Source organism: Pristiophorus japonicus, chromosome 1 (genome assembly GCF_044704955.1).
Source record: "Pristiophorus japonicus isolate sPriJap1 chromosome 1, sPriJap1.hap1, whole genome shotgun sequence".
NCBI classification, from domain to species: Eukaryota; Metazoa; Chordata; class Chondrichthyes; family Pristiophoridae; genus Pristiophorus; species Pristiophorus japonicus.
Window position 1 is genome coordinate 325,262,069 of NC_091977.1, and position 25,942 is coordinate 325,288,010.

At 46.3% G+C, this 25,942-nt stretch overlaps 1 protein-coding gene across 7 annotated transcripts in view; it reads right to left on the reverse strand.

Moving 5' to 3' along the window:
- Positions 1-25,942, reverse strand: part of col14a1a (collagen, type XIV, alpha 1a) — a 285,165-nt gene that overhangs the window by 74,059 nt on the left and 185,164 nt on the right. For 4 of the 7 annotated variants that reach the window (XM_070888840.1, XM_070888832.1, XM_070888846.1 and 1 more), the window contains 5 exons: positions 24,586-24,732; positions 19,843-19,917; positions 18,720-18,859; positions 11,852-11,975; positions 1,113-1,256 (listed from right to left, as the gene is read on the reverse strand). In XM_070888840.1, coding sequence (XP_070744941.1) covers positions 1,113-1,256; positions 11,852-11,975; positions 18,720-18,859; positions 19,843-19,917; positions 24,586-24,732 — 630 coding nt within the window. Of the gene's footprint in view, positions 1-121; positions 255-1,112; positions 1,257-8,421; positions 8,478-11,851; positions 11,976-18,719; positions 18,860-19,842; positions 19,918-24,585; positions 24,733-25,942 lie in introns of those variants that run through there. The other 3 variants (XR_011594955.1, XR_011594954.1, XM_070888870.1) reach the window with 3 other exon arrangements.

Below are 25,942 nucleotides of genomic sequence, written 5' to 3' on the forward strand. Positions count from 1 at the left end.
CTCAGTGTCTTTACATATTATTACATAGAATTTATAGAACAGAAACAGGTCATTCGGACCAACTGGTCCATGCCGGTGTTTATACTCCACACGAGCCTCCTCCCACCGTACTTTATCTCACCTTATCAAAAAATCCTTCTATTCCTTTCTCCCTCCTGTGTTTATCTAGCTTCCTCTCAACTGTATCTGTGCTATTTGCCTCAACCACTCCTTGTGGTAGTGAGTTCCACATTCTCACCACTCTCTTGGAACTGCTGTCCTTATGGAAAGTAAATTAACAATTATTTTGTATCGTAGCTGATCGAACAGAACACACACCACTTGTGTCTTTCCGCTCTTTCATCCTGTGAAACAGTTTCTCTCCAGCTACCCTATTATATCATATTAAACACCTCAATTAAATTGCCCTTCGAGGGTAAGTGAGCCTTGTCTGAGCATCCAGATCCCGCGGACTATTGGAAGAAAAGCAAAGTGTTCTTCTGCTGCAACAACACAAAAGCAAAATAGTGCGGAAGCTGGAATCTGGAATAAAAATAGAAAATTCTGGCAATCTCAGCAGGTCAGACAGCATCTGTGGAGAAGCAGCATCTGGCTCACCCTGCATAAGAAATAGGAACAGGAGTAGGCCATTCGGCCCCTCAATACGATCATGGCTGATCTTCTACCTCAACTCCACTTTCCCGCTCTATCTCCATATCCTTTGATTCTCTTAGTGCCCAAAAATCTATCGCTCTAAGTCTTGAACATACTCAATGACTGAGCATCCAGACCCTTTTGGGGTAGAGAATTCCAAAAGATTCACAACCCTCCTCTCAGTCCTAAATGGCCAACCCCTTATCCTGAGATTATGATCCCTAGTTCTAGACTCTCTAGCCAGGGGAAACATCCTCCCAGTATCTACCCTGTCAAACCCGCTAAGAATTTTATACGTTTCAATGAGGTCATCTCTCATTCTTCGAAACGTCCTTCGCTGAAGTGAACTCACCACTGAGCCAAACCCACACTTAAACAAATACACACACTTCTTGCCACTAAGAGTACAGTGGAGAGGAGACAGACATCTCAGAGCGATGCATCTGCCACAGGTTTCCAGAACTTCTTCTCTCCATTACCATCAAGCTGCATTTCTTTGGAAATCTTGTCAACATCATCCTGTGATCGACCATCTGTAATTACCACCAGGACTTTAGGAATGCCCCTCCGCAGCCCTGCCTCTACAGTGAAGACGGAATCTCTGGCATGTGTGATAGCTCTGCCTGAATTCATTAAAAAAAAAAGCAGTGACAGGTTAACCAGACTCAGAAATAAAACCACAAACATTAGAAATCGGGAGTTAAAGTTGAAAATTCTGGAAATGCACAATGATCGGTCAGCTCATAAAAATAGAATCATATGGGCTCAAAATTGGCTAGGAGTTGCTCCGTTTTTTTTTGGAGCAACTTGATTTTTCTGGAGTATCTTAAAAATCCACATTTTGCACATTCAATTTGCACCAGTGTAAGTGAGTTAGTTAGGATTTTTTTAGTTTAGTTTTATTTTTTTTCAAAAGGGGGCGTTACCAGCCACCTAGGCCCATTTTGGCCATTTGGGCCACTTTGGCCAGCTAATAGTTACTCCAAACTAATTTAGGTCAGTATATGTGGCCACTTGTGACCGCTTGCAGAGAGTTAAGAAATCAGCACAGTTACATCGGAGGCCAGCAGAACTTAATGACTTGACTAAAGAACGTGAATAGGACATCATATGACAAACTTCGCAAAGTTAATTTACTATACAGCAGAAGCATTCATGGCAGCTTAAACTACAAAAATAAAAGAAGCAAAAGATAGTTGAATTGAATTGTCCTAATCTCACAACTAATTTAAACAACTATTTGTTTGCAATGATTATACTGGGCCAAAATTGAGCCCATATTATCTAAATGAAGTCTACTTCAATAAATAAGATATTCTCTCAGTGTTCCTCCGTCATTTATGTTCTTCTTTCACAATATTCTTTCACAATATTCTTTCACAATATTCTTTCACAATAGCACCAGGTGAATAGGCTTGACAAATGGTCACTACTATTCACAAGAGACAAAACATATTTACATAATTTTTTCAAAATATCCAAATTAAAAAATAGAAGTACCTCCTGCTCGTAATTCTTATGTTCTTATGTTCTCCCAGCCGCCTAAGCTCACCCACCATTAGCCCGCCCCATACATACAACCCTAGCTCCCGGGGTCGGGGATCAGACCCTCCAGGATCAGAACAACACCTGGGGTCAGAGATCGGACACATCTGGGGATCAGATCATCCCTAGAGGTCAGGGATTGGACTGCCCACGGGATTGGAACCCCCTACCCCCATGGGGTCAGTGATCGAATCCACCCTGCGGTTCGGAATCCCCTCCGCCCCCCCCCCGGGGATCAAAACTCCACCTCCCCCCCGCCCCCATTCCCGCCGCCCCACCTTGGCCCCACACCAACCTGCTTGTTGTGGCCTTCTATACAGCGTCACGCCCCGATCTGAAGCTAGACTGTCAATCTTCAGCCCGGGAAGGCAGCGGACCGGCCTATGTGAGAGGCCACTCAGCCTGGGATAGGGGCGGGACGCACACAGAGACACTGGGGAGGCGAGGAGCTACTGCGCATATGCGCACATTCCAATGCGCACGTGGAGAGCTGCCGGCACTATTTTTGGCGCAGGGCCCTAGCTCCGCCCCCGAATCAACTGACCACGCTGCGCGAGGACCTGGGAGAGGCCGGACAGCGTGCAAAGTCAGGAGGATTTTTCCCAGTGCCCTTCTCAACCTAGAAAAGCGGAGCAAGTAGGGTGAGTGTGCCGAAAAATGCCAGGGGCCAAATTTGAGCCCATAGAATGGTTGCAACACAGTAGGAGGCCATTTGGCCCATCAAGGCCATGCTGGCTCTCTGCAAGAGCACTTCAGCTAGTCCCACTCCCCCACCTTTTCCCTACAGCCCTGCAATTTATTTTCCTTCAGGTACTTATCCAACTCCCTTTTGAAAGCCACAATTGAGTCTGCCTCCACTACCCTGTCAGACAATGTATTCCAGATCCTAACCACTCACTGCATAAAAAGGATTTGTCTCATGTCCTGAAAAGAAAACAAAATACATATTTTGGCTGTAACCCTTTAACCTCTCTGCCTTGTACCCTTCGGTGCCACACTCTGAGGCATCAGAGGAACTATCTTGCTCCAAGTTTGAGCAGGGGCACAAGATTACTTTCTGTGCGTATTCTGAGTGCACGTGGAGCGAGGAAAGAATTTGCTTTCCTGTACTATTGTCGCTGGGTCAAAATCCTAGAACTCCCTCGCTAACAGTGCTGAGGGGCACCGTCACCTCACAGAATGTAGCGGTTCAAGAAGGCGGCTCACCACCATCTTCTCAAGGGCAATTAGGAATCGGCAATAAATGCTGGACTTGCCAGCGATGTCCACATCCCATGAATGAATAAACAAAAATTACCAATTCTTTTATTGCCCTGCCCACTGGTACACAAAAATCACAGTGCAAAGGACCCTGATTGAAATTTAGACAAGAGGCCCGTTGAGGGGGTGGAATTGCTTGCCACACATTTCGACGCTGGCAGGAATCACATTCGGGCATACCTCAAGCAGTCAGTGGACTTTCTTTTGGCAAATCTGCATTTGCCTATCGCCACTTTTCTCAGTATTAATAGATTGGTAAGAATATGAAAATCTGACTTCTGTTCTCATGTTTTGTACTAAGATATTTGGAAATGGTATGGAACATAGGAACAGGAGGAGGCCATTTAGTTGCTCAAGCCTGTTCCGCCATTCAATTAGACCAAGGCTGATCTGTATCTTAACTCCAATTACCCGCCTTGGTTCTGTAACTCTTAATATCCTTGCTTAACAAAAATCTATGAATTTTGATTTAAATTGTATGATTTAGCAGTGTCATGTTTGTAACTACAATGTAACACCACTGCATTACTGTATACACTCAACACAGATGCACACCTTGACCACAGGGGGGAAGCTTGTGGGAGACACTTCTTACCTGATCACTCAGGTATATAAAGGGAGGTCCCACGCAGGGTCATCACTTCTGGAATGCTGTAATAAAGAGTTAAGGTCACTGAGTGGCCTTGTCCCTGGAATGTGCCTCGTGTGGTTTCATGCTGTAGAGTAAGGCCTTTACATTGGCGACGAGAAACGGGAATTCACGACCCACGAGAATGGCCACCGATAGCACAGACGAACGGTAGTGTGTTGGGGAAGACTGGGACGATTTTGTTGAGAGGCTTCAGCAGAGCTTTGTCACGAAAGACTGGCTGGGGGATGCAGCGGCCAACAAGCGTCGGGTTCAGCTTTTGACGAGCTGCGGGCCAAAGACTTATGCACTCATGAAGGACTTACTGGCACCCGAAAAGCCGTCGGACAAAACCTTTGAAGAGCTTAGCAAGTTGATTAGGGAGCACCTCAAGCCGGAGAGCAGCATATACACGGCTCGACACAGATTCTACAGCCACCGATGTCGTGAAGGACAGAGCATACCGGACTTTGTAGCGGACCTCAGGCACTTGGCCAGCCTCAGTAAGTCCCGGAATTTTTCGCAAGTTAATTGAGACCAAGGACTTGACCTTGGAAGCGGCAGCGTTGTTGGCTCAGACTTTCATGGCGGGGGAGGAAGAGACGAAAATGATTTACGCGCGCAATTCTGCCTCCAATGCGGCGATGGATCAGGGAGTCAACGTCCTCAATGCTACTCAGAGCCCCGCGGGCAGGCAGGGGCAGTCCGACATTCATCAGGCAGTAATAGACCCCAGAGTAGGACCTCAACAGAGACAATGGCAGGCTGAACGGACGTTCACGTCATCACAGTGGACAATGCGGCCCGGGATGGGGCCATTGACACCGACTAATAGGGTACTTAAGATCAGTCAAAGGGACAGTCAATGTGGAATTCCTGGCCACATCCCTTTTGTCCCCAACAATGGAAACTTTAACTCGTGCTGGAGGTGTGGGGGAAAACACTCAGCCAGATCTTGCAGATTCCAACAGTTTGTCTGCAGAAACTGCAACCTCAGTGGCCATTTAGCTCGCATGTGCAGAAAGCCTGCAACCAGACTGATATATGAGGCAGATGGAACAGAAGAGGGTTCTTTGAGGCAGGATGACTTTTGAGGCAAATCGATGAACGCCGAGGTTCAGCGGGTCCATGCGGCGTTCATACACCAAAACGCCACCAATGATGATGAGGGTTTTATTGAACGGTATCCCAGTACGCATGGAGCTGGACACGGGGGCGAACCAGTCACTCATGGGCGTTCAACAATTTGAGAAGCTATGGCCACTCAAAACCAGTAGACCCAAATTAGAACTTATCGAGACACAATTAAGGATTACACCAAAGAAATCATTCCGGTGCTAGGCAGTGCAATGATGGCTGTCACACACAATGTGAACCGGCTGCCGCTCTGGATTGTCCCGGGCAAAGGTCCCGCGCTGGTGGGGAGGAGCTGGTTAGCCGAGATGAACTGGAAATGGGGGGATGTTCACGCAATGTCTTCGGTGGAGCAAAGTGCTCACAAGTCCTACAACAAATTGAGTCACTTTTCCAACCGGACGTCGGGACTTTCAAAGGCACTAAAATAGTGATACACCTCACCCCGGATGCCAGGCCAGTGCACCACAAAGCCAAAGCGGTGCCGTATGTGATGCGGGAGAAAATTGAGAGCGAATTGGATTGGCTATTGCGAGAGGGCATCATCTCGCCTGTTGAATTCAGCGACTGGGCGAGCCCCATCGTCCCCGTTCTTAAAGCGGATGGCTCTGTCAGGATCTGTGGCGACTACAAGGCCACCATCAATCGGGTGTCCTTACAAGACCAATACCCGCTCCCAAGAGCGGAGGACCTCTTTGCTACGCTGGCAGGCGGCAAGCTGTTCACCAAGTTGGACCTCACTTCAGCCTATATGACCCAGGAACTGGCCGACGAATCTAAACTACTGACCACCATCACCACGCAAAGGGACTGTTTGCGTATAACAGGTACCCATTTGGCATTCAATCAGCGGCCGCGATTTTTCAGCGCAACATGGAAAGCCTGCTTAAATCCATCCGTGGAACGATCGTATTCCAGAACAACATCCTCATCACGGGTTGAGACACCGAGGAACTGGACCGGGTAGGCCTGCGACTCAAGAAGTCTAAATATGTATTCTTAGCTCCCGAGGTTGAGTTTCTGGGCAGGAGGGTTGCTGTAGATGGGATTCGGCCCACCGAATCCAAAACAGAGGCGATTCGACGAGCAGCCAGGCCCTGCAACACACCGGAGCTGCGTTCATTCCTGGGGCTGTTGAACTATTTCGGGAACTTTCTGCCGAACTTGAGCACATTGTTGGAGCCGCTACATGTGCTCCTGTGTAAGGGTTGTGATTGGTTTTGGGGGGACTGTCAGGAACGGGCTTTTGATCGGGCGCGTAACCTACTTTGTTCAAACAAGTTGTTGACCCTGTACGACCCTTGCAAAAGTTTAGTTCTGACATGCGGTGCATCATCCTATGGGGTTGGGTGCGTGTTGCAGCAAAGCAATGCTGAGGGTCAACTACAATCTGTGGCTTATGCCTCCAGGTCGCTTTCTCAAGCAGAACGGGGCTATGGGTTGGTTGAGAAGAAAGCGCTCGCATGTGTCCATGGTGTAAAGAAAATGCATCAGCACCTCTTTGGTAGGAAGTTTGAATTAGAGACGGACCATAAGCCACTCACATCCCTGTTGTCAGACAGCAAGGCTGTCAATGCCAATGCATCAGCTCGCTTACAGCGATGGGCTCTCCCGCTAGCGGCCTATGACTACTCCATCCGGCACCGGCCCGGCACTGAAAATTGCGCTGACGCGCTCAGCAGGCTCCCACTGGCCAGCATCGAGGGGGCAGCTGAGCAAACGCTGAGATGGTCATGGCTGTCGATGCCTTTGACAGTGCAAGCTCCCCATCACAGCCCGACAGATCAAAATCTGGACAAACAAGGACCCCCTCCTATCCCTGATTAAGAAATGTGTCCTGACTGGGGATTGGGCGCCCGCACACGGAGCATGCCCTGAGGAGGTCAGACCGTTCCACAGATGGATGGATGAGCTCTCCATCCAAGCTGACTGCCTACTATGGGGCAGCCGGGTAGTTATGCCCCAGAAGGGCAGGGAGGCCTTCATCAGGGAACTCCACGGCGAACACCCAGGCATTGTGATGATGAAGGCCATTGCCCGGTCACACGTTTGGTGGCCCAGAATTGACTCAGACCTGGAACACTGCGTTCGCAGGTGCACGACATGTGCCCAGCTGGGCAATGCCCCCAGGGAGGCCCCGCTCAGCCCGTGGCCCTGGCCCACCAAGCCATGGTCACGCATTCACGTTGACTACATGGGCCCATTCATGGGGAAGATGTTCCTTATCATTGTAGATGCATACTCGAAATGGACCGAGTGCATCATCCTGAATTCATGCACGTCATCCACCACCGTGGAAAGCCTACGTGCAATCTTCACAACCCATGGCTTGCTGGACATCCTGGTTAGTGATAATGGCCCGTGTTTCACGAGCTATGAATTCCGGGAGTTTATGTCGGGCAATGGCATCAACCACGTCAGGACTGCGCCGTTCAAGCCAGCCTCCAATGGCCAGGCAAAACGTGCAGTCCAAATCATTAAGCAAGGGATGCTCAGGATTCAAGGACCCTCCCTACAATGCCGCCTATCGCGCCTCCTGCTGGCCTATAGGTCCCGCCCGCACTCGCTCACGGGGGTCCCGCCCACGGAGCTACTCATGAAACGGACACTCAAAACTCGGTTGCCCCTCATCCACCCAGTCCTGACCAACATAGTTGAGGGCAAGCATAAGGCACAAAACGGGTACCATGACCGTAATTCGAGGGGGAGATGTATAGAGATAAATTATCCTCTATTTGTCCTCAATCACGCCATGGGACCCAAATGGCTCGAGGGTACCGTAATTCACAAAGAAGGGAATAGGGTCATTGTGGTAAAACTCAACAATGGCCAGATATGCCATAAGCATCTGGACCAAGTAAAAAAAAGGTTCAGCAATGACACGGAGGAACCTGAAGAAGACCATGAGATGGAGCTCACAACACCGCCAGTGAACGAGCAACAAGAGCAATCAGAGGAATGCACAGTCCCTGAGGTCAGCCCGGACAGGTTGGAATCACCACAGGTGACAGACACTCACGTCAGTTTCCAACAATCAGAGCCCCAACTGCAGTGCTCCACGAGGGAGCGTAGACCACCTGAAAGACCAAACCTATGATCCCATTAAGACTGGGGGGGAAGGTGATGCCATGTTTGTAACTACAATGTAACCCCACTGTATTACTGTACACACTCAACACAGATGCACACCTTGACGTGAACTTGTGGGAGACACTCCTTACCTGATCACTCAGGTATATAAAGGGAGGTCCCACGCAGGGTCATCACTTCTGGAGTGCTGTAATAAAGAGTTAAGGTCACTGAGTGGCCTTGTCCCTGGAATGTGCCTCGTGTGGTTTCATGCTGTAGAGCAAGGACTTTACAAGCAGTTTATTAAACAAAGCCAAGTACACTAACATCAGCTCTTCCATCATCACAGTTTTTGAAATTATATGTGGGACAGGGTTCACATTAACTTCATTTCTCATCTAACTTTGCTAGCTGTTTTGCAAGTTGTATTTCCCTCCAGATATATTTTAATTCTCATATTTCCCATCTTGGCTGTTTAAAGAAACAGCAGATATGATTACTTCTGACATTTTACAAGATTATTACGGTGCTTTATTGGAAAAGGAAATTGGTGATTTGTGGCAGGAAGCAAGTCTTTTGATGATAAACGACTGACTCTCCTGTACTAGGTAATCGCTCTTCCCTCTCTACATTATCATTCTCTTCCCTCATTTTAATCGATCAGCTCTGATCTTTTAACCCTTTCACCGCTGCAAAGTTTATTGTATGTATTGCACAGAAGAACATCACCATGTTTTAGTAATTCTGCAGTGATGCATTGTTTTGCTTTCAGGCAGATGTGAAGTTTAGTGTTTAGATCTACACAACCAAATTAAAATCTTGCTGGGCCTTTGATTCAGTTCAAGAGCAGTATAATTTCAAAAAATCGCAAAAACAGCGAAACATAATTGCTTTTGCTGAAATTTAAAATTTTTAAAGCTGCTTGATTTCTTGCTTTAATGTACTTTTTTTTGCTTTAGTTTACTTTCGAACTTTTGCAGTTCGGTAGTTTTTTCAGCGAGCAACAGACTCCCAATGCCTTTCTCACTGTGCTCAGTATTCAGATTTTTATGAAAGATGAGAGCAGGATTTTCCTCTGAAGTGCCATAGTAAATGGGCCAGAGACTCGTTATACTGAAGCCTGCCCATTTATACCAAAGTTAAATTTAACAATAGAAGTGATAGCACTTGCATGTAGATATAATGAAATGGCTTGCAATGGTGAACTTGTATCATATATCACTACCATCATTATGTCTCAGCCATGGCTGAGTGGGTAGCACTTTGAGTGCTGCACTGTCAGAGGTGCTATCTTTGGGATGAGACGTTAAACCGAGGCCCTATCTGCCCTCTCAGGTAAATGTGCTGGTTCCACTGGCAGGAGGGTGGGTAATCAGAGGTCATGGATTTAAGACAATTGGCAAAAGGACCAATGGGGAGATGAGGAAATTTTATTTTACTCAGCGAGCTATGATCTGGAATGCACTGCCTGAAAGGGTGGTGGAAACAGATTCAGTAGTAACTTTCAAAAGAGAATTGGATATATACTTGAAAAGGAACTATCTGCAGGGCTATGGGGAAAGAGCAGGCGAGTAGGACTAATTGGACAGCTCTTTCAGAGAGTCGGCACAGGCACGATGGGCCGAATGGCCTCCTTCTGTGCTGTATGATTCTATGGCTTAAAAGATTCCATGGCACTATTTCGAAGAAGAGCAGGGGAGTTTTCACCGGTGTCTGGGCCAATATTTATCCCTCAACCAACATCACTAAAAACATTATCCTGTTATTATCACATTGCTCTTTGTGGGAGCTTGCTATCCGTAAATTGGCTGCTGTATTTCCTACATTACAACAGTCACTACTCTTCCAATAGTACATCATTGGCTGTAAAACGCGTTGGGACATCCTGAGGTCATGAAAGGCGCAATAGAAATGCAATTTCTTTTTTTTAATCACACTTTCCCTCGCTGCCGCCATAATCAAAGCTGCATGTTGAAGACATTTGTATTCAATGGGCACACAGAGTTGTTAGGACCAGTGGAGGCCATTTATAAATGATCACAGGTTCTCTAATTGATCATGGGGCGATGACTGAGAGGCGAGATGTGCTGCCAATGAGCCACAGCTACACCGCTGAGCATCACAGTGGACCTAGGAGACACCCTCTGAAAATCCAATCTGAGAAAGAAGACGAAATGGCTTCTGTCAGAAAATATATTTCATTTTCTAACTTTTTTGTGGTAGCTGTTTAAGGTTACAATGCACACAACTGTTAATGGGTTTGTGGTGTTTAGATATTTCACATCCCACTACATTTTAAAAATTATTGTTCCCAAACACAGTTATACACATAGGTCGCGTATAGCGACACCACTATTCCTGGCCAGAATGGAGATGTTTAGGTAATTCTCCCAATCACTCCTGGACACCACAATTCTGTAAGTAACTGGGATTGATTTTCCGCACACAATTTGTATTCTGTAACTATCCGCCACTCACTGAATTTTACTAGAGAAATAAGGCATTCAGTGACACCATAAGCACCCAGCTAGAATGAGTAAATAGATTAATGTGCCGTTCAGTCAGGCATTGGATGTGCTGAACAGCTAAACGCCCAGCAAGGACTCTGGGGGAGGGCCTGGAGGTCAGGTCAGGATCAGGGGGAGGTTGGGGCCAGTATCGGGGGAAGGTTGGGGCCAGGACCGGGGGGACCGGGGGGGATCTGGAGGTCGGGGCCAGCATCGGGGGGCGGGGGGAGCTGGAGGTCGGGGCCAGCATCGGGGGGCGGGGGGGGAGCTGGAGGTCGGGGCCAGTATTGGGGGCAGGTCGGACCAGGATCGGGGGGTGGTTGGGTCAGTACCGTGGGACCTGGAGGTCGGACTTGGTAGGGAGGTCGGAGATTATAATGGTAAGTACTTATCTTTTTTCATTTGACGCTGTTTTTCGTTTGTGTTCCCGGGAGTAAACACCGCTGGCATTAGCTGCCTCAGATGCAAGGCAAATTTGTAAGAGTTGGCAGAAGCAGGCGTTAGGCTCTTATTTGAATACGTTGATGGCCTAACGTCAGCTTCAGATGAAGGTAAACGACGCCTCTTTTTTTGGCCCGCATTGGAACTGGGCGGACACAATTTTTTCCACTAAACTGGCCTTAACAGCTGAGCAAAAATAGACTCTGTTGTAGTTTATGAGTAAATTTAAACCCAAGTCCTGCCCCACGAACAATTTATTGGCTGACACAGCGGTGTGTCAATATTCACTCCAATATATATATTACAGCATTCACTAACATAGCTAAAACCAGTTATGAAGATTAACACTGGGAGAATGAAGGGAGAAGTTAGAATAATTTTTTCCACAGAAAGGATCATTAAAACATTAGCACAAGTGAGACAGGCACTATAATATAATTTACAAGAGAATAGGATAAATATTTGAAAGGGTAGGCTATGAAAGGATATGGGGACTGCGGGGAAGGCAGGTAAATGGGATGACAATAGATAGCTCAAGTTGCAGAGTTAGTACTGGTACAGATCCAACAGGCCAATTGGCCTCCTTCTGTGCTGTAATGTCTATGATTCCATGTTAAACACCATTTGTCTGTACCTGTCTTTGTATTTCCACCTTTATACCTAATGCGCTGGACAGCGTTGAGGAGATTCTCTTTGTCCTTGTACGAGTTGAGCTGAAATTCTGTTCTGGGATCATCGCTGAACTGAACTATTGCTACCTGTTTCATATCAAATAAACATCATATCAGTTAAACAATTCTATCTCACAAACCATTACATTCCACTTTAGACTGAATAGTTTACAAGTAATATTTCACTTAATTGTGTCAATCTTCTCAAAGGTTTGGCTATTTTAGGGGGAGTGGGGGGTAAATTCTCAAAAGAGTCCGGTTAAAAATTTGTAACCAAAACCCTCGCCAAGTCAATTCCTTGCCTGGATGAGTACAGCTCCAACAACGCTCAAGAACCTCGACACCATCCAGGACAAAGCAGCCAGCTTGATTGGCACCCCATCCACCACCTTAAACATCCACTCCCTCGATCACCGGCACACCGTGGCTGCAGTGTGTACCATCTACAAGATGCACTGCAGCAACTCACCAAGGCTTCTTCGACAGCATCTTCCAAACCCGTGACTTCTACCACCTATAAGGACAAGGGCAGCAGGTGCATGGGAACACCTTCACCTGCACATTTCCTACCAAGTTACCCACCATCCTGACTTGGAAATATATTGCTGTTCCTTCATCGTCACTGGGTCAATATCCTGGAAATCTCTCCCTAACAGCACTGTGGGAGTACCTTCACCATATGGACTACAGCAGTTCAAGAAGGCGGCTCACCATCGCCTTCTCAAGGGCAATTAGGGATGAGCAATAAATGCTGGCCTTGCCAGCGACGCCCACATCTAATGAACAAATAAAAAAAAATTCACACTTAACAAGAGGGAAAGATAATACTCAAATGGTTTTCACTTTAAATGGGCTCACTAGCCTATAGGAGGCTGGTAGAACATGGGTTTGCAGGTGTCTCTCAATGTCAGTGGGTCCCCTGGGACTAGGTGCAGTGTGGAAGCCAAAAGATAGGAACAGTCCCAGAGGGTCGGTCTATCTGGGCTGCTCCCGTATGCACTGGCTGCCTGACTGCCCCCTCAGCCATGAAATGGGATGTGGCACGTGATGAATCTAAAGGGTGGGTCATAAATAAATTAAAATAAATCTTCTTGCAATTTTTGTGATAATATCAAAATTGAATTTGGGAAGAAAAAGTTACATGGTTAATTTAGCTAAACTGCAGCATTTCACAAACCAGGTCACACATTCAACACACTTAAGATGGATGCAAAAGCACAGGCCCAATCTCCTGATACCAGCTCTCGGTGAAAAGGGACCTGGGGGGGTGTAGTACGTGGAGGAAGGGGAGACGGTGGTGAGGCTTTGTGTCAGGAGCATGATTTTCAGAAAATGCCTCCGTATATGTACTGATAGAAGATAGTGCTGATTGAGCTGGTGGATATTTAAAAAAAGCACTAGGGAGCATCAATGTTGAATTTAAATGTGAAAAATCCCTATAGGATATTTCTCATAGTTTAGAGATGGAAGTTGCTGTCTCTGCTATTTAGCTTTAGGGCAATCACTTTCCTGCAAATAACTGGTTATTACATAGGGCTAGATTTTCCACTTTTTTTGCATGCTTAACGCCCAATTAACCGCTGAAATGATATATAACGCCAATATGTCGCCCATTTAGCCACAAAATGGAAACTGACGGCCATTTTTCGGAAACTTAGCGCCGAGCGTTACTTTCCCATGTGCGTAACGCGGGGAAAAAATAATACTGCCTGCCCACTTTTTTTGGGAGGAATCATCAGAATGGGCAAAATCAACACCCATAATATCACCCAGCGTTACTTTCCGCACAGAATTATCGCTGAGATTGAATAATACCGCCCGTCCACTTTTTTTTGTCGTAAAGATCACAGTTGCTGAAACTAGTGGCCACGAGATCGCCCAGCGTCACTTTCACCACCTCACACACATATCGTCCACAATATCGCTCGCCCAAAGAACCACCGGGAAAAAGTGGAACTAACCGGAACTAATCACAGCGTCATGGACGCCATGTTCTACATCACATGTCGCATCCTTTAAAAGGCTGCTGTGCTTCAACCTCGGGGGAGTTCGGATGTACTCTGGAGGTCATTGGAGTTGATATGAACATCTGTACAAACATCTTTACCATACTGTGACCGATTGAAATTTAATAGGTGTCTTCGTCGGGACATTCATTGTTTGTGACCAATCGGTGGAAAACAGAGAGCTATTGCATGGGGTCTGTCCTTTCTCACCCTATCTTGATGACCAAGTACATGCTGCAGACTCGAGATGACCGAAGGTATGCTCCACAACATTATGTGCCCAATATAAGATGTGCCAGACTGATGAGGAGGACCAGATGTTACACTCCCCGCAAGTACAGGGAGAAGCAGTCTTACCTCGACTTGCCCGACACCACCTGCCTTCGGAGACTGCGTTTCCGCAAAGAGGTTATCACTGAGGTATGCCAGCTGATAAGGGGAGATCTGCAGCCTGCCAGCACCATTAGTATTGCACTGTCCGTCGAGGTCAAAGTCACCACATCACTGACGTTCTACGCGTCGGGTTCTTTTGAGGCCTCAGCTGGTGACATATGCGGTCTGTCTCAGCATGCCACACATTGCTGCATTAGACAGGTTACTGAAGCCCTGTACGCATGCAGGAGGGACTTGATCAGCTTCCCTATGACCAGGGAGGCACAGAGTGAGAGGGCTCTAGGATTCTCCAGAATTGCAAACTTCCCCAAGGTGCAGGGAGCAATAGACTGTACGCACATCGTTATGCGGGCACCTTTTCAAGATGCAGAGGTTTTCAGGAACCGCAAGGGACTCCACTCCCTGAATGTCCAACTCATTGTCGACCACCAGCAAATTATAATGACAGTGAATGCTAAATTTCCGGGCAGCATCCATGATGCTCACATCCTGCGTGAGAGCACAGTATCTGACTTGTTTAACAATCAGCCACAAGGTCAATGCTGGATGCTTGGTGACAAAGAATATGGCAACCTGACTGATGACCCCCCTGCGTGACACTCACACCGAGGCCGAGAGGCGATACAATGCGAGCTACGGAGCCACTCGCAATAACGTGGAGAAAACCATTGGAGTGCTTAAGCAGTGCTTTAGATGCCTGGACCACTCAGGAGGCGAGCTCCAATACTGAGCAGGTAGCTCAATTCGTGATGGTGTGCTCTATGCTGCACAACTTGGCTATCAGGAGGGGACAAGAATTGCCTGATGAGTGTGACAGTCCACCTCATCAGAGAGAGGAAGAGGAGGATGAGAAGGCGGATGCTGACATCGGCCCAGACAATCAGGCTAACGCTGAAGCCATGCCCCCACCCCCCTGTAGACCACATGAAAGGGCCCATGTTGGCATGATAGCTGCAAGAGCCTTACGTCAGGAGCTCATCAATAAACGGTTTGCCTGAAAGAATGTTGGTGGTATTTACAAGGCTGACACACTGCTGGGTGTGCAGGTCATACATCAATGGTGGGCACCTTGGTGACAGTTAAAGTTTAAGTTGATTGAAGTTAAGTGTAATTATACCCTTTGATGTTAAAGAATCACCAGCTAATGGTGCAGCTATCTGAGCCAATGCACAACAAGGTTTTGTTAAATGACCCACACAAGAGATTAATGTGCAAAGTTAAAGCACATGGGATTGGGGGTAGTGTGCTGACGTGGATTGAGAACTGGTTGTCAGACAGGAAGCAAAGAGTAGGAGTAAATGGGTACTTTTCAGAATGGCAGGCAGTGACTAGTGGGGTACCGCAAGGTTCTGTGCTGGGGCCCCAACTGTTTACATTGTACATTAATGATTTAGACGAGGGGAATAAATGTAGTATCTCCAAATTTGCAGATGACACTAAGTTGCGTGGCAGTGTGAGCTGCGAGGAGAATGCTATGAGGCTGCAGAGCGACTTGGATAGGTTAGGTGAGTGGGCAAATGCATGGCAGATGAAGTATAATGTGGATAAATGTGATGTTATCCACTTTGGTTGTAAAAACAGAGAGACAGACTATTATCTGAATGGTGACAGATTAGGAAAAGGAGAGGTGCAACGAGACCTGGGTGTCATGGTACATCAGTCATTGAAGGTTGGCATGCAGGTACAGTAGGCGGTTAAGAAAACAAATGGCATGTTGGCCTTCATAGCGAGGGGATTTGAGTACAGGGGCAGGGAGGTGTTACGACAGTTGTACAGGGCCTTGGTGAGGCCACACCTGGAGTATTGTGTACAGTTTTGGTCTCCTTACTTGAGGAAGGACATTCTTGTTATTGAGGGAGTGCAGTGACTGATTCCCGGGATGGCGGGACTGACATATCAAGAAAGACTGGATCAACTGGACTTGTATTCACTGGAGTTCAGAAGAATGAGAGGGGATCTTATAGAAACGTTTAAAATTCTGACAGGTTTTAGACAGGTTAGATGCAGGAAGAATGCTCCCAATGTTGGGGAAGTCCAGAACCAGGGGTCACAGTCTAAGGATAAGGGGTAAGCCATTTAGGACCGAGATGAGGAGAAACTTCTTCACCCAGAAAGTGGTGAACCTGTGGAATTCTCTACCACAGAAAGTTGTTGAGGCCAATTCACTAAATATATTCAAAAAGGAGTTCGATGAAGTCCTTACTACTAGGGGGATCAAGGAGTATGGCGAGAAAGCAGGAATGGGGTACTGAAGTTGCATGTTCAGCCATGAACTCATTGAATGGTGGTGCAGGCTCGAAGGGCCGAATGGCCTACTCCTGCACCTATTTTCTATGTTTCTATTTAAACCAAACAGTTGTCTGAAATCATCAGTATTTCTGTTAAATCCAACCCTTCCCCCTCCCCCCCCCGCCCCGCCCGCTTCTCCTCTCCACCTCGACCCCTTCCCCTCCTGACTCCAAGCCGCCTGGCCGAGGAGCTCCTCAGACGATGCTTCATTGTGAGGGGGGGAGATGACGGCCGAACCGCTGCTTGGACGGATACGGGAGAGGACGGTCCCGAGGTGGGAACTTGCTCTGAGCCAGAAGCAAGATGTTGCTCCTGGCTCTCATGTGTCGTTGGCAATGGGGGTGCGGCACCTTGGGGTGCAGTGCCGTGCTCCGGGACCACGGGGAGCCTTCTGCCACCAGTGTTCCTGGCTACCAGCTCCAGGGCCTCCTCCATCCCTTCCATGTTATATATTATTTGTTGGACAAAAACTCGGTGCCAACTATGTTCTTGGTGCTTAGTGGGCTTTTTGCTGCTGGTGAATCTCCCTCGTGCCTCCCACAACAGCCAAACAAGCACACACCACATCCACACATGCTTTCAGTCCCTCTCAGCTATCTCTCTGTCTCCTCTTCTGCGCATGTCATGATGACTCTTGACCTCCTGAATCGCGGGAATCAAACATTGCCATGCCATTGCTAAGGACGGCGACACTTTACGGCAGAAGGTCAGCGAGATTTAACGCTACCGCCCATTTCATATCGCTCGCGGTAATGCCCATTTTCAAAAATGGAGACTGGGTGCTTTGAGAATGGGCAAGAAGCTGGCGATCTGAAAACCCATTTTTACCGCCCACACCGGAATAACGCCCATTTTTGGGCGATGTGCACAAAAATGTAAAATTTACAGCACAGAAACAGGCCATTCGGCCCAATTGGTCCATGTCGGTGTTTATGCTCCACGTGAGTCTTCTTCATCTCACCCTATTAGCATATTCTTCTATTCCTTTCACTCTCAGTACTTAACTGGCATCTCCTCAAATGAATAACTGGTCATTCTTCTCCTGGACTCACCTTCTATCAATGGAGGAGCATCTGGGATGTGTGCAGTCGATCAGCAGAGGTTTATATCTGATTTAGAAGAGCCACACATTTGAGACTGGTGTGTTTGGTGTCAGTGGGTTTTTTAAGTAATCTTTAACTAAAGTTATGCTAGATAAAACAACAACAACTTGCATTTATATAGCGCCTTTAATGTAGTAAAACGTCCCAGGGCGCTTCACAGGAGCGATTAACAAACAGAATTTGACACCAAGCCACATAAGGACATGTTAGGACAGGTGACCAAAAGCTTGGTCAAAGAGGTAGGTTTAAGGAGCATCTTAAAGGAGGAGAGAGGTAGAGAGGCGGAGAGATTTAGGGAGGGAATTCCAGAGCTTCGGGCCTAGGCAGCTGAAGGCTCGACCACCAATAGATCTTTATACACCACTAGGTTGGTCTCAGCTGGACACCACACTTTAAGGAAGGATGCTAAGGCCTTGGAGAGGGTGCAAAGCAAATTTACTAGAATGAGACCAGGGATGAGGGTCTTCACTTATGTGGAGAGACAAGAGAAGCTGGGATTGTTCTCCTTAGAGCAGAGAAGGTTAAGGGAACATTTAATAGAGGTGTTCACAATTATGAAGGGTTTTGATAGAGTAAATAAGGAGAATTTGTTTCCACTGACAGGAGGGCCAGTAACCAGAGGGCAGAGATTTAAGATCATTGTCAAAAGATCCAGAGGGGAGAGGAGGAGAATGTAGTGATTTGTTCTGATCTGGAATTCACTGCCTGAAGCAGATTCAATTGTGACTTTCAAAAGGGAATTGGATAAATACTTGAAAAGGATAAATTTACTGGGCTATTGGAGAGAGCAGGGGAGAGTGGGACTAATTGAATAGCTCTTTCAAAGAACAGACACAGGTACAGTGGGCTGAATGGCCTCCTTCTGTGCTGTATCATACTATGATTATATGATTTGAAGCCTGGACCTGCTGTGGTGCAAGGAAATGGCACAGAGGTGAAATGCAATCCTGACCATGTTCCTCCCAGTGGACAGAATCTGAGGACAATCGAATGAGGCACTGCCTCTGATTTAATTTATTTTCCTCCCAGCCAGTGCTTACTTGAGTTCCCTCAGGGCCAATCTTGTCCAGAGCTCCGATCGTACTGTACAGAAACCCAATGATCTTGACGAAGTTCTCATCCCCGATACTCCACGATCCATCCACAAGGAACACCAAGTTAGCTTTGGCAGCCTTGCAAACTAGAAGAATGATTAAAGGTTGTCAGAAATAAATGAAAACAGCTGCTCCCAAGTAGAGTACCTGAATTATAGTAGGAAATAGTAGGAACGTAAGAAAAGGAGGAGGCCATGAGTACAGTACCTGAATTATAGTAGGAAATAGTAGGAACGTAAGAAAAGGAGGCCATTCAGCCCCTCATGACTGTTCCGCCATTCAATTAGATAATGGTTGATCTGTATCTTAACTCCACCTACCTGCCTTAGTTCTACATCTCTTAATAACTTTGCCTAACAAAAGTCTATCAAACTCAGTTTGACATTTTCTATTGACCCCCGGCCTCAACAGCTTTTTTTGGGGAGAGAGTTCCAGATTTGCACGACCCTTTGTGTGAAGAAGTGCTTCCTCACATCACCCTGAACGGCCTAGCTCTAATTTGAAGGTTATGCCCCCTTGTTCTGGACTCCCACGACCAGAGGAAATAGTTTCTCTCTATCTACCTTATTAAATCCTCAAATCATGTTAAACACCTCAATAAGTTCAACCCTAAATCTTCGATACTCGAGGGAATACAAATCTAGTCTAGGGAACCTGTCTTCATAAGTTAACCCTTTTAGCCCTGGTATAATTCTGGTGAATCTGCACTGCATCCTATCCAAGGCCAGTATATCCTTCCTGAGGCGCGGTGCCCAGAACCGTACGCAGTACTCTAAATGGGGTTTAAGCAGAGCATTATATAAACTATGGTCGTAATTCCATTATAAACTATGGTCGTAATACTAGCATTACAAATAACTAACAAAACCAGTAGAAATTTAACTTGTTAGAAGATAGGTATTTCACATACACTACATAGCTTGAAATACACAGCGAAGTGAGAATAGTATAAAATACCTTCAGTAGAGTCTGCAGTGATTCTTCTCATGCAGAGAAGAAACACAAATCAATAGAAATAATCTTATTATTTTTCCACCCAAGGATATTTTTTCTAACATGTATGTCTTACCTTCCCGGGCAGGAGGGATGGTGGGCAGAGGGACAGTTGTTGTAGGCGGAGTTGGTGGCTGAGTCGGAACAGGAACTAAAGTAAAAGAAAGGCACACTGCAGATAAAACCGGTTCCCCATATACACATACTACAACTACAGAACAATCTGGTGTAAGGTGCACCCGGCAGGAATGGTGGAGCAAGAGAGAGTCAGCGTGGTTTTGTGGGAAGGAGGTCTTTCCATAACAACCTGCAATTACATAGAATCTTTAATGTGCGAAAAAATTCCAAGGTGATTCACAGGAGTCTAAAGCAGAAAATAACAGACCTCGAGCCACATAAGGAGATATGAGCATGGGTGACCAAAAGCTTGGTCAGAGGTTTTAAGGAGCACCTTAAAGGAGGAGAAAGAGGTAGAGAGGCAGAGAGGTTTAGGGAGGGAATTCCAGAACTTATGGTGCAGGCAGTTAAAGGCACGGTCACCAATGGTGGAGCGATGAAAATTGGGGATGCGCAAGAGGTCAGAATTGGAGGAGTGCAGAGATCTTGGAGGGTTGTAGGGCTGAAGGAGGTTACAGAGATAGGGAGGGGCCGAGGCCATGGAGGGATTTGAACATAAGGATGAGATTTATAAAATCGAGTCGTTGCTGGACTGGGAGCCAGTATAGGTCTGCGAGCACAGGGGTGATGGGTGAACGGGATCTAGTTGGAGTTAGGACACGGCCAGCAGAGTTTTGGATGAGCTCAAGGTATGGGGGCTCCTTAAGGAAATGTCAGGCCTTGTTCATGATGAACATTCTATGGATGTGAGGTATTTAGATTTCAGCACAGGTTTTAATACCATGTCAAACAAGGGAAGATATGGTGGAATAGAGAGATAAGCCTCTGAGGTGCGGGTTGAAGCAGATAAAGTTGAAGTGGATAAACCAAGAGGAAACAAAGGGCGATTGTGAATGAAACTACGTTGACATGGCAACGTCTCTCCAGTGGAATGGCACAAGAATCAGTGCCGAGGCCATTAAAGTTTGCATGTCTAAGTTTACAGATATCTCCAAAGTGTGTGTGTGTGTGGAGGGAGGGAGGGAGGGAGGCAGAAGAGTAGAGTTCAAACAATACGAAACCAGAAAACCAAACACAAAGCGATCTGGATAGGTTTGAAAGATCGACTAATATGTGGCACATACCACTTACTGTGGACAGATGCAAGGACATGAGACCGTGGAAGTGAGACTATAAAATAAATTGCTCTAGGCTACGTCATGACACAGGAGTATTGATGGATCGGTCACTGAAACCAAAAGGCCTGTATGTGGCAGCAGTAACAAAAGTTAAAAGGATCTTGGGATGTACAGCCAGAGGGATGGAGCATCAATCCCAGGAAGTGATAATAAGTCTGTACAACGCGCTAGTAAATAGAAAAAAAGAAAGAACTTGCATTTATATAGTGCCGTTCACAACCTCAGGACGTCCCAAAGTGCTTTACAGCCAATGAAGTGCTTTTGAAGTATAGTCGCTATTGTAATATAGAAAACGCAGCAGCAGCCAATTTGCGCATTATAACAGTGACTACACTTCAAAAGTACTTCATTGGCTGTAAAGCACTTTGGGACATTCTGAGGTTGTGAAAGGCGCTGTATAAATGCAAGTTCTTTCTTTTCACTCACCATGTCATCTCTCATTGCCCATCAATTATGTCTTACTGAATCATATCGTCTTAGTAGAACCAACCTCTGATCCAATCTATCATCGGTCAGAAGTATTTAACTTTACTAGTTTTATTGCACAGAAACCTAAAGGCCACAGTTTTTTTTTGGTCACAATAACAGGACAGCCTCATTTCCTTTTGGATAAAAAAAAATTGTCATTGTTGGGTGTAGAGAGGAGTTACCAGATTCTGATCACCGTCAGTAGGAATAGAAAGTATGAAGGCTGGAAAATACCATAAAAAACCTTCCATGATAATAACAACAACTTGCATTTATGTAGCTCCCTTAACGTAGTAAAACGCCCCAGGCGTTATTAAACAACATTTGACCCTGAGCCACAGATATTAGGACAAGTGAATTCCAAAACTTAGGGCCCAGACAACTCAAGGCACAGCCGCCAATGGTGGAGCGATAAAAATCAAGGATGCGCAAGAACCTAAGATTGGGCAAATGCAGAGATCTCAGACGGTTGTAGGGCTGGAGGATGTTACAGAGATAGGGAGGGGCAAGGCCTTGGAGAGATTTGAAAACAAGGATGAGAATTTTAAAAATGAGGCGTTGTCGGACCGGGCCTCAATGTAGGTCAGTGAGCACAGGGGGTGATGGGTGAACGGGACTTTGTGCGAGTTAGGACACAGGCATAAAAACATGAAATACTCATCAGATCAGGCAGCATCTGTGGTGAAAAATACAAAGTTAACATTTCAGGTCAATAACCTGTCAACAACATCAACAACATTTTTTATTTATATAGAGTCTTTAACATAGTAAAACATCCCAAGGTGCTTCACAGGAGTATTATGAGATAAAAAATTTGATACCGAGCCGCAGAAGTAGAAATTAGAGCAGAGGTATGTTTTAAGGAGCGTCATCAAGGAGAATGGAGTGGTAGAGAGGCAGAGAGGTTTAGGCAGGGAGTTCCAGAGCTTGGGGCTTAGACAACGGAAGGCATGGCCACCAACAGTTGAGCGATTATAATCAGGGATGTTCAAGAGGGCAGAATTAGAGGAGCGTAGACATCTTGAGGGGTTGTGGGCCTGGAGGTGATTATAGAGATAGGGAGGGGCAAGGCCAGAGGGATTTGAAAATAAGGATGAGAATTTTGAAATCGAGACGTTGCTCAACCGGAAGCCATCGTAGGTCAGCGAGCACAGGGGTGATGGGTGAACGGCCCCGACTGGCAAGGACGATCAGTAGGCCGGGTCCTTCAAAGGAGCATACCACTCCAAGGTACAGTGCGTGCTGCAGAGCAACGGGAGAGCGAGCGACAAGTGAAGAGGGCGACTGGATTGAATGTCAGCAAAGTCCAGGTCGCTGACTGGAGTATGGACAGGTACAGCAGGAGCAGCAAGGCGGGGCGAAGGAGTGGTGAGAGTTTGTAGAGAGACGTGATCGGGGCCCAGGAGAGGCACGTGTTCGGGGCCTAGAAGAGGCGAGGGCCCAGGGGCAGCACAGGCCAGCCCACACTACAATATTTGTGCGCTCGACCAGACCAGCATCCTCAGCATTGAAGCACTGACCACAATTGATCAGCTCCACTGGGCAGGCCACATTGTTCACATGCCAGATACGAGACTCCCAAAGCAAGCGCTCTACTTGGAACTCCTTCACGGCAAATGAGCCAAAGATAGGCAGAGGAAACGTTACAAGGACACCCTCAAAGCCTCCCTGATAAAGTGCAACATCCCCACTGACACCTGGGAGTCCCTAGCCAAAGACCGCCCTAAGTGGAGGAAGTGCATCCGGGAGGGCACTGAGCACCTCGAGTCTCATCGCCGAGAGCATGCAGAAATCGAGCGCAGACAGTGGAAAGAGCGTGCAGCAAACCAGTCTCACCCACCCTTTCCCGCAACGACTATCTGTCCCACCTGTGACAGGGACTGTGGTTCTCGTATTGGACTGTTCCGCCACCTAAGGACTCATTTTTAGAGTGGAAGCAAGTTTTCCGAGGGACTGCCTATGATGATGATTTGTGCGCACTAGGTCTTTGCAGCAGAGCTGGTTGCCTGTCGTCTTGGTTAATCCTTGCCACTGGACCAAGACCTAGCTCTGTCAAGCCCATGTGGTGGCTGGTGTGCAACGACCATCACACGTTAAAAAAAATTCACACACAGGCATCTTCCACCCTTCAACGTGTAGTTCTGGACCTGGAATATTAGGTCCTTCATTGAAACACCTGTGAACTCATCCCTTTTTGGCATGGAAGCAAGTCATCCTCGATACGAGGGACTGCCTATGATGATGATGAGTGAGTGGGACTTGGTGCGAGTTAGGACACGAGCCACACAAGGAGAAATTAGGGCAGATGACCAAAAGCTTGGTCAAAGAGGTAGATTTTAAGGAGCATCTTGAAGAAGGAGAGAGAGGTAGAGAGGCGGAAAAGTTTAGGCAGGGAATTCCAGAGCTTCGGGCCTAGGCAACAGAAGGTATGGCCACCAATGGTTGAGCGGTTATAATCAGGGATGCTCAAGAGGGCAGAATTAGAATTAGAAGAGTGCAGACATTATCAGAAATGCGCCAGTTCTGATGAAAGGTCATCGACCTGTAACGTCAACTCTGTAACTCTCTTCTCAGATGCTGACTGATCTGCTGAGTATTCCAGCATTTTCTGTATATTTTTCCAAAATATCCAGTATTGGCAGTATTTTGCTTTGGTTTTTGAAGATGGGCAACAGAGTTTTGAATGAGCTCAAGTTTACGAAGGGTGGAAGGTAGGAGAGCGACCAGAAGATTATGAAATAAGCCACTTTTACATCAACCTTATGGAAATATAGGCCTAGTTGCATGTTTCCCATCGAATACTGTCTCTATCAGGCATAGTCTTGCCCTGACAGTTATCTGACATAGAGTGCAGTTGACACATATGAGGATTTTAAGTCACGGTAGATGTGTTTCATATAATGTAATGTAAAGCAACTTGCAGGTTTAAAAACTCTATCTGAAGAGAACATTGTTGGCACTCGAAGCATAGATAATAAAGTGTGAAGCAGTTGAAATTAAAACTAACATGAATGTAGGGAGAACAGTGAAGAAGGTGAAGATAAACGGTTTCAGACCTGTTGCCTGTAGTATGCTCATGGCAGGTCCCTCCATTTCTTGCAGCTGGGAATAGACACTGATTTTGTACTTGCTATTCGGAATGAGCTGGTAGAAACAGTGACTGTAAGTCCCTCCATGAACAACCACTTCTTCTTTCTTTCCATCTGAAAATTCCCAAAACAAATAATGGGTGGATTAGGGTGTTACCGGTCATTCCAATATAATCAAGGGTGGGGGGAAGGGGTCATTTCAGCTTAACCCACCCAAAAATAACCTGATCTGATGGGATCGGCCACCTGTTTTAAAGGATTGACGTTTATACGGACAGCAATCTCTATGGTTAGGTAAAGATAATAGAAGAAACTCAAATTTGATGATACATCTCACTAATACCAGTCCATAAAGCCCACATCTGTGTGGGTTTGGTCAATATGTAAATTCTTGATCTAAAAAGCGCTGTCGCTGGCTAAAACAGCGTGAATTGGAAAAAGTATTGTCCACAATACTCCTGGTTGGGCCTCAGCTGGAGTGTTGTGGACAATTCTGGGCACCACATTGCAGGAAAGATGTAAAGACCTTAGAAAGGGTATAGAGGAGGTTTACTAGAATGTATCAGGGATGAGGGACTTTAGTTATGTGGAGAGATTGGAAAAGTTAGAACTGTTCTCCTTGGAACAGGGAAGGTTAAAAGGTGACCTAATAGAGGTTTTCAAGATGATGAGAGGTTTTGATAGAGAAAAATTATTTCCTCTGGCAAGTGAGTCAATAACCAGAGGTCATAGATTTAAAATTATTGGCAAAAGATCTGGAGGGGAGATCAGATGAGGAGAAATGTTTTCACTCAAACTTGTCGGGATCAGGAACGCTCTACCTGAAAAAGTGTTGGAAGCTGATTCCATAAATAATTTCAAAAGGGAGTTTGACAGGTGAGGATGAGCAACTTACAGGGTTACAGACAAAAAGCGGGGGTGTGGGACTAAGCATGATAGCTCTTTCAAAGAGCCAGCAAAGGCACGATGGACTCAATGGCCTCCTTCTGTGCTGTACCTTTCTAGGATTGTATGATATGTGTCTAAGACGATACAGGACTTAGAGAGGAAGATATCATTCAATCTTCACCAAATCCCAATTTGTTCCTTTCTTATGTCCATATTTCTTACATTTTCCCAGAACATTTTTGGGCAACTATCAAATTAAGTCTCAGATCCTTCAATGTATGTAATTTTATGTGTTATTTCATGCAAGTAGTTTCAGGATAATGTGGATTCATGGAAGTATAACTTACACGTAGACATGGTCAAATAATAAAGGCAGACATAAGCAAACAATAGGAGAAATATAAAAATATTTCAGATAGGAACATAGGAACAGGAG